General features: G+C 44.8%; 1 protein-coding gene across 1 annotated transcript; it reads right to left on the bottom strand.

The window, feature by feature from the left end:
- Window positions 1-4,291: 4,291 nt before the first annotated feature.
- Window positions 4,292-6,364, bottom strand: SF3B2 (splicing factor 3b subunit 2). The gene has a single exon (XM_054274260.1). The coding sequence runs from the start codon at window positions 6,362-6,364 to the stop codon at window positions 4,292-4,294; it is 2,073 nt and encodes a 690-aa protein (XP_054130235.1).
- Window positions 6,365-9,566: the final 3,202 nt, after the last annotated feature.

Here is a 9,566-nt window from a genome sequence, read left to right as displayed (position 1 = left end):
ATCTCCCCAGGCTAGCTCCTATCTACATCTGGCTGTTATGCTTTTTAAATTATCTTATATGGGTGTTGAAAGTTAATTTCTTTCTTTTTTTTTCTTTCTCTCAGGGAAATATAACTCCATGGTACTCGTACTACTGATATGGAGCCCATGGGTAACTCCCTCGACCCCATGCGCGAACCTGATGGCGTCGGGAGTGGCGGTCCTGGGGAGGGCAGCAGCCCCCTTTAAGTTTGAGTAAAAACTCGGGCGTCCAGGTCTTAAACCCAGAAGGCCGTACCAAGAGCTCTTGCATCCTTACTGAGCTCTCTTTGGACAAAATGGCGGCGCCCTACAGGGAGTTGCCATACAAGATGGCGGCCCCCTGTTGCAGAGCATGCGTAGTGTGGCAGACGCCATTTTTTAACCATCGAGACTGCCGACCTCCTCCTGCAGTGCCACCCATGGTCACTTCTATTATTGCAAGTAAAAAGGGTTTTACACAGGAACACAAGCAGAAGAAACGGATTCACAGGATGTAGCTCAACTACATCCAGAGAAAGAACCAAATTTATTTCCTCCAAATACCAGAGGCTTTTTGAATTTTAAATCAAGTGTTCATTCAGAAAAAGCAACCCTGCAAAGCCAACCTACTGGAAGCCCAGAGGGCACGTTTACAGAAATAAGACAAGGGATATCTGAGCCGTTCATTTAATCTATGGACTGCCTCACACAAGCCATTGCCACAATGCAAACATATAAGCAAATATTGCTCAGAGCTCACAAGAAATATAATGCAACCTAATTAATACCCTAGATGTAAAACAGGAAACCAATATGCAAATCAGTGCCATTCTAAATATGATATAGATGTAAATCTATAATCTGTTATTAATAATACATGAATGTTTAAAAAATGTTGCCTTAACTCCTTCAAACATTTGCTGCTAATATATTGATTGTATAATATGAACTCACTGATTTTTGTGATAAGCATTATTTATAACGTATTGTTATAGTATTTACAGCTGGCCTTCATATGCTTTACCATCTCTTTGTGTGATCACGTACAAGACATGTCTCTTCAGGATCCTCCTTTTGTGTTTTCTAGCTGCTTATACATCTCCTTTATCTGGACTGCTAGTCTTGTGGCTTTCTTCAGTTATTATTACAGAAACACTCCAGTAGAGAGTCCAGCTCTTCCCTTTTTTTTGGGTTTCGTGCTGGGTAATCAGTCTCTCATTCAGCTGTATTTCCTCCACCTTCACACTTTCAGTGCCCAGATCCAGACTTGTAATCCTGTCTGTGACCACTTTAAGATCTTTGAAGAAGAGGTTTGCTGTGTTCAAAGAATCTCTGTCCTGAAGGAAACTTTGGAGGGATTCAACTACTAGATAGTTTGATTCGTTTTTGAAGCTAAGGTTTTTACTCATAAATGCTGTTCTTAAGAGCCTTGTTTAAAAATATGTCAAGATCCACCATTAAGAGTTTGGGCTATGACCAGGCCCTAGCTATACCTGGATGGGATGATTGATGACAAATTTATATGTTTTCTGCATCAAAATAAGATTCAAGTTGCTTTGTCTTGGCAATTTGACCTTATCAATATGACAGCTGAACCTACTTTTAAAGTGAGCTTGGAGAACCATTATTCGGACATGATTTTCCAATTCTCTACTGATTTGTGTTTTATTAGCTATTGCAGACTCTGCGATGACAGTTCAGTGTTATAGTTCTTGCTAATTATATAATAAAGTGTTATTGATTGTGTGTATTATCTGATTAACTCCTAACTGCTGTCAGTTTCTTCTTCACTACATGCAGTGTTTTGCTCTCATTTTTCCTCATATCCATAACTAAAGAATGATTAGTAATGGCAACTTATGCTGTTATTTTACATGTCTCTATACAATTTTGCAAAGGAGAATTAATCAATATTTTGTTTCTCATATCAAGACCCATTCTTCACTTCCAGGATTTTAAGAAAACCCTCCAGTCCCTGGCGGGGGGGTGGGGCGGGGGGACACGACACATGACGGTGTGGGTTTGCTTGTATTTTAACAGGTACAGAGTCTAGGAGGATTTCAGTGAAGAATGTGAAAGTCTATAGAATACAAGAAAACACTGACCACTCCACAGGCAGATAGGAGGACACACGAATGTGGACTGTGGGGAGTTTCTGACATCATGTGTTTTGCCCACAGAAGATTGTGAACTTTGGGTTTTATATGCCAATGCAAAAAGTGTGGGAATTTTTGGTATGCGCCTAGTTAACAAAAGCGCAGTGTGGATCATGTTACAATTCAGAATTTCATAAGAGGTATAAGGCCATTGAAAATTTACTTACATTTGGCCTGTCCTAGAATGGAACTGGGAAAAGAAAAAAAAAATAAAAATAGAAAAAAATGGGTGCCCATGACTCAACCAAAAACCAATGTTTGGGTGATCTTGGACAATGCATCAGGCTTGGATACCATTTGTTTGTCTTATTCAATTCCAGAAAAGCCATTTTCAACGTGCTTGGTCGGCTTGCCAGTAAACAATTGGCCAAGACCAGAAAATGTCTCTCCAGATTTTTCACAATTCATTATCAATCCCACTGAGGGATGGGGTGTCTGGACCAAATATCTCCCTGAGACACCATATGAATGTCAAGAATTGGAACTCTTTGGCTCAGAGAAAATGGATTTTTGCATAATATATTACTTTCCTGGGTCAAAACAAAGTAAAGACAAAATTACAAATGTCACTCCAAATCACTGTTGTACAAAAATGCAACATCTTGCTGTAATTTCACCTCAGTGTTGCACACAGCACCCAACCATATCCCTTTGCAGTTGCCACAAGGGATCCTTCTCATTTGTGGAGATAAAGTTTGGCCTGCCATTCCATCAAATCATGAAGGTGGTCCATTGTAGCATTGAGAGATTTACTTTACTGACACCTAACATAAAAATGATAAAAAAGCACAAATGTAGGGAGAAGAGGTTCATCGATCAGTATAATCCTGACTGTGATGGTAACTTTAGGACTTGGGATTTTGGAAAGAGGTTTACAGCAGCTTTCTTTCTGCCTCAAGCTGCTTCAGGGGCAGCCTTGAAACAAATGAATTAACTATGTTGTTGGCTAAGTGTGACCGTGTTCACAGGGGTCTTAGGATGAGGGAAGAGATGAGGATTTCAGAAGGCTTGATTTATTATTTTATTATATATATTACATTAAAACTATACTAAAATAATAGAATAAAGGATTTATAAATAAAAAAAAATAGCTAAGAATAGAAAAAGAAAGAATGATAACAAAGGCTTGTGGCTTGGACTCTCTGTCCAAGCCAGCTCACTATGATTGATCATTAATTAGAAACAACTCTATGAGACCAATCACAGATGCACCTGTTGCATTCCACAGCAGCAGATAATCTTTGTTTACATTTTGTTTCTGAGGCCTCTCTGCTTCTCAGGAGGAAAAATCCTAAGGAAAGGATTTTTCATAAAAGATGTCTGTGACATATGACCCTTTTTATTTTAATTAAATTAAAAAGAAAAATGTTTGTCATTTTCTCTGCTGTGCCCATGCAGAGAAAAGAACAAACACTTGACAGGTTATCTGTTGCCAATCAAAACCTCATCAAATGCTGATGTGGAATGATCAGGGAAATTCTTCACCTGTAGAACATAAAATTCTATGATATCACTAAAACAATCCTACAATATAAGAAAATGCAAAAAACCATGCAAAGAAAGTTCATTGCTTCATGTCCAAACAGCTGAGTTTCAGGAGAAAGTCCATGGACTGAAGATGTTCCTCTTTAGTATTTCTGAAAGTCCCTTTTGGTCCTGAAACAGGCTTGCAGAATCCTGAAACAAAGAACTGCTGAAGAAAATCATCAACAGTTATCAAAATTCCGTTGATAATCATCAAACAATTTTGAGACAACTTCTGGAATGTCTTGGCCACAGCCCTTTATTGAACCACTTGGACTTGGGCTGAGGCTAATTTTTGGCTCTTCAATGCTTTTGAGCTGCCAGCTCTTTCAACTCTTTTTATGTAATTTTTTTTTTTTTTTTTTTTTTTTTTTTGTGGTGGCAATGCCACCTTTTATTTTCAAAACAATGGGGACAGGCTGGGGACAAGGACAGGGGACAAAGATGGAGGACAGTGCCATCAAACTCTCTAAAACCTGGACCACAGCCCTGGGTGACAGAAGGGGTGATGTTCTCTGATCCCAGTGTGGCACCAGCCCTCTGTGGGGTGACAGAGGGGAGTGTAGGAGGATGACAGAGAGGTGACACTGAGGGGTGCACAGTGGTGACACCTAAAACTTGAACTCCTTGTACTTCTTGGCCCCCCCATGGGCATCCTGGGGCTGCGCCTTCCGTTTCTTCTGCTTGGCGGTGTGCTCAGCCACCATGTCACTGAAGTCCTCCTTCTCCACCTGCGCCTGCTGCCCCCGCACGTGCTCCTCATACTTCTGAGTCATGGCTGTGGGGTCCAGCTCCAGCTCCTCAGGGGCCAGCGCCACCTCCACACCCTGTGCCTCTGTCACTGGTCCCTTACGCCCCACCACTGCAGACATGTCGTAGATGTGAGTGGAGCCCATCATGGCCCTGCCCATGGTCGCTGTGCTTTTTTCAGGGACCACTGTGAACAGCTGGGGGGTCTCACTCCCATCCATAGCCTCCTCTATTTTCTTCTTGCGGAGCTCGATCACCTCCGGTGTCTCCATCCCAGCTGGCACTGAGGAGAAACCCCCTGGGGTAATCAACCCACTCTCAGCAGGGGTGATGAACCCTGTCTGGTTGGGGTTCTCTTCATTGCTCTCCTCCTCCTCCTCTTTCTCCTCCTCCTCAGATTCCTCATCCGATGGCTCCAGCTCTCCCCAGGGTGTGCGGTCGATCTCCTCCTCGTCCTTCATCAGGAACTTGGTGGTGTTGGTGCCAAACACGTCCCCATAGAGTGGCTTCCCCGTCTCATCCACAGGGGGCTTCCCCCACCCCCCAGCATGGTACCCAAAAGAGCAGCCCTCGGGGATGGGGGCGTTGAGCCCCAGGATTTTGAGGTTGGGGTACGAGGGGGGCGGTCCGTAGCGCTGCATGGCGATCAGCCATGGGGGGGGCACCTTGTGGGCATTCGGCCCCATGGGCATGCCCAGCGCCATCCACAGCTCGTCCGAGAGGACACCCGGCTTCTTCTCCTTGAGCCGCGTCTCAAACTCCTTACCCTCGTAGTAGAGGTCCCCGTGGATGGTCAGTTTGGGCTTGGTCTGCCACTTGAAGAAGGCATCATGGAGTTTCTGGTAGTCAATGTTGATCTTGCCCATCTTGGGTCGCACCTTCTCCCGCATCTTGGACTTCATAGTTTTCTGCTCCTCTTTCTCCTGCAGGGCCTCGCGCATTTCCTGGATGCCCGTGCGCTTGATGAACTCGGGCAGCTCAAAGGGTGGTTTCTCAATGCCCCTCTTGCCTTGCAGGTATTTCCTCTTGAAGCACCAGTGCCGCGGCACCGGTACCGAGTTCCGTGTGGCCTTCAGGTGCACCAGGAGCTTGGGGTCCTGCGCGGTGACATCGTGCATCTCTACCACGTCAGGGCGGGCCACCAGCTGTTTCAGCTCGGCCACTGTGAACCTGTTCATGCGCCGCAGCTTCTTCTTGGACAGCCTGGGTGCCTCCTGCTTCTTCTCCTGCTCGTCCTCAGAGCTGACCCCATCAGTGCCCCTGGTGCCATCCTTGGGTCCCTTTTTATGGGGAACCCCGGCACTCTCTGCCTGTTCTGCCCACTCTGGCTCTTTCTCCTTGTCCTTCCTCACCCTGTCTGTCAGCCTGAAAGCCTCGAAAATCCTCCTGAAGAACACGAAGTTGGGGTTGTTGATCTCAGGCTCCTCGGTTACGTACTCAATCTCCACCTCAGGGGCATCGCAAGGGGTGGGCTCGGGGTCCACCCAGGGGCAGGTCGGGGTTGGGGGCCCCTCCCGGGGCCCTCCCTTCCCCTGCTTCTTCTTCTTGCGGTTGCGGCGCTTCTGGTTCCTCACCTTTTTGGATGTTCCTGTGTCCTCCTCAGCCTTGGAGGCCAATGCTGATGCCTGGAGCTCTGTCTCCATCTCATCCTCAGCTGAGACCCCCAGGACCGTCACCAGCTCCTCCTGGCGGCTCTGCTGGAGCTGCAGGATCTTCTCCAGCACCTGAGGGATCTTGGGGCCCACTCCGGAGTCCTGGGCCTCTCTGCTGTCGTTGCTGGGGAGCAGGGTAGACCCACGGGGCTGGGGGGCTCCTGTGGGCAGGGGGGCTCCCATGGGGCTGCCTTGGGGAGCCAGGGGGGTCCTGGCACCAATGTGAGCGCCCTCGGGGGGAGCGTGTGGGGCTGGGGTAGTCAGCTTGGCCATTGCTGCCATCTTGTCTGCCTGCCCCTGTGCCCAGCTCATGGCTCTCCTTTTCCTCCAAGAATATTTTCAGCAATTTTAAGTTCTTAACTAAGTTGTAAACCTTGAATGTGATCTGCAGCAGTTCTCTAAAGTTTAGAAATAATTAGCTCTTTAAAAAATATTTTACTGCTCAAGCAGACAAAGTCAGAATACAACCTGACACCCTGTTGCTCAGGTTGTTGGTAGCAGTCCAAATAAATGGTGGCTGCAGTCCTCCTGGAGAGACAGATGGGGTTCTGTTGAAGCAGTGATCCTGTAGAAGAGTGCAGTTTTCCTTTGAAGGTCCAGTGGTGGTGTAGAAGGGTCTGGTCTTCCTCTTGGAATCCAGTGGAAAAAGGCTGCCTGAGGTGTTTGAAATCTCAGATTATATCCAGGTAGGAATGCTTGGCTCCTCCCCCTGGGTGGAGCATTTCACAATGGGATGAGGTAATTTTATCACTCATGCTTTGAGACTCAATGGGCCATTAACAGAAGATAACTCCTGGAGAGAGGGTGGGTTATGGAAGAGATAAAGAACACTGCCCCACCTGGTTTTAACTGATGGTGATAACAAGACACACTTCTGGTTACATCTTGCATTGCAATCTAAGACAGCTAAATTTACTTTTCTACATTGTAAGATATATAGTTGTTTTCTTTTGAGAGATAGGACAACTCCACCTAAAAAAGCTGTGATGAAACACTGATAAACACCTCTTTGTGGATAAAGACAGTACAGTGTGTTCACCCTTCATTTTGTCAAAGATTCTATTGCTTGTTACAATCTCTGCTGTTTTATGTTCCATAGATAATGCAGAAGGGTCAGTGATGATTCTACATTATGGCTGGTATTGATTGTAAGCTGTTTTAGTGTTTTCATTTGTTTCATTTTACTGTCATAGGTACATGACTGTTTAGAAAGGTGTTATCTCAACTTCCTAAGAGAGTTACCACTGATACGTTGATTACATGATGTGAATTTACTGATTTTATACTAGGCATTATCGTAAGATGTTATTACTGTATTTATAGCCAGCTTCTTTTATGCTTTAACATCTTTTTGTGTAATTATCTAGAAGACACCTGTCATTTCAGGATCCTTCTTTTTTGTTCTCTAGCTGCTTATGCATCTCTTAGACCAGACTCTGGCTAGTCCCTGCACTGACTCTATGGTTTGACCCAATGCTGTCTCATAATTTTAAATATTTTTCAGAGTTCCAAGAAAATATCTAAGCTTCATTGAAAGCCTCCTCCAAACTGCTAGCCATGTGGGTTTTTTTCCAGTTATTATTACAGAAGCAGTCCAGCAGATTGCTGTGTTTGAAATATCTCTGCCCTGAAGGAAACTTTGGGGGTGTCATGGTTTGACGCTGGCACAATGCCAGTGCCCCCATGAAAATATATGCTCCCTGGTGTCTGCTGTGAGATGTGACCAGGAATAAGCAAAGCAGGCCCCTACTTAGAAATAAAGAAGAGAAAACTTTATTAACTAAACTACAACTCTAAGTAATAAGAAACACACAGGGAAAATGAAAACTTTCCAAAAACATTTCCTCCTCCCCCCACCAAATTTCCAATACATCTATCCCCCAAAATCACCAACTCTCAGTCCATCACCACCCTTTAGATAATCAATTCCCAGTTCATCAAGAAGAGAGGAGTCCCTCTTGTGCCATAGGCTTCTCCAGGAAACACCGTTGAAACTTCCTGTGTTTCCATGTCACTTGTGGCACTGCCTGGAGAACATGTGCCATTGTGACCTCTTCCTTCCATGTCCAGTGCTCTCACCCCTGCACAGGGACCAGAGCTGCTTCTAGGGTCATCCTTTTAAGGATGCTTTGTCCTGTTCCAAAAAGAGCAGTCTCACCTTTGGGACACCTGTCCCCCCCAGATTTCACCCCCTGGGCCTGAGGGGTACCAACACTGAACCCTCTTGGCTCTGAGCCATTGCCTCCCCCTGGATGCAGTCTCTGTGTTACCAGGAACATGGTTCTGTCCATGGTTATAACAAGAAGAGTCCAGCTAAGGCCACTCCATCATCTCTTCCCACCTAAGATTCTTCTCTACTCTCCTGACATCTTTCACTTGCCCAGACCTTCACACCTGCACATTTCCTTCTTCCATTTCATCTCTATCTCTCTTCTAGGAAAGGTTAATGTTCTGCAAAGTTTTCATTGTCTGAAAAAGGGTTAAAAGCTGCCACAAGCAGCTGGACACCTTCTCGCTGCACCTCCTCCCCCTTCTCCGCTGGCCGGGCTGTGCTGCCAGCATTTGATATCAAATTTTAAGGTGGTACAGGCTCTCTCTCTCTGTCTCCTGGGGAAGGGGGGGGGCGCTGCCCGATGCCTCTCGGTGCTCTCTCTCTTCCATCCTTCCATCTCAGGCACACCAGATACCAATATTAAAATCTGAACACCTATTGGTGACCACAGCATATCCCAGAAAACTTACTTCCTCTCAAACCACGACAGGGGGGAATCCATCTACTGGGTGGCTTGATTAGTCTTTAAACCCAAGGCCTTTACTCTTAACTGCTGTTCTTAAGAGGCATGTTTTAAAATGTGTTTAGGGAATCCCCTCCCAGTTGGAGCTTGGGCAGTGGCCAGGCCTTGGCTCTACCTGGGTGGAGAATTTGCCAATAAACCCAGATAAAGATGTTTTCTGCATCAAAACTAGATTCAAGTCACTTTGACTTGGCAAGTTGACCCTTTATATATGACAGCTGAACCTATTTTTGGAGTGAGCTTGGGAATTATTAACTGGAAATAATTATCCAAGCCCTCACTAAAATGAGGTTTGTCAGCTGTTCACAGACTCTGGGATGATGGTACAGTGTTTCAGAGATTCCTAATTACCTAATTTCACATGTGTTAATAATTATGTGTATTATCTGAAATATTCTTAATTGTTGCACCTGATTTATTCCTGATTGCTGACAGTTTCTTGTTCACTACATGTATTGTTTTGCCTTGATGTTTCTTCATGCTTATAATCAAAGACATGCATCTCATTCAAAAAAAAAAAAAGAAATAAGGGGAATTTAGTGTCTTAAGAACATCCAAATAATGTAATATGTACATTAGAAATTTAGACAACCAATAATTTTGAATAATGCAATATTTACATTAGAAATTTGGAAAAAAGATCATCAAATCTAAATCCCAATTGAGTGTGCAACAGCAAAGCCTAATTG

The sequence above is a fragment of the Melozone crissalis genome, unplaced genomic scaffold (assembly GCF_028551555.1).
Source record: "Melozone crissalis strain CALT ecotype California unplaced genomic scaffold, PUWL_Pcris_2 ptg000004l_1, whole genome shotgun sequence".
Lineage (NCBI taxonomy): Eukaryota > Metazoa > Chordata > Aves > Passeriformes > Passerellidae > Melozone > Melozone crissalis.
The sequence above is the reverse complement of the archived record's forward strand: the minus strand, read 5'-3'. Positions and strand labels throughout refer to the sequence as shown.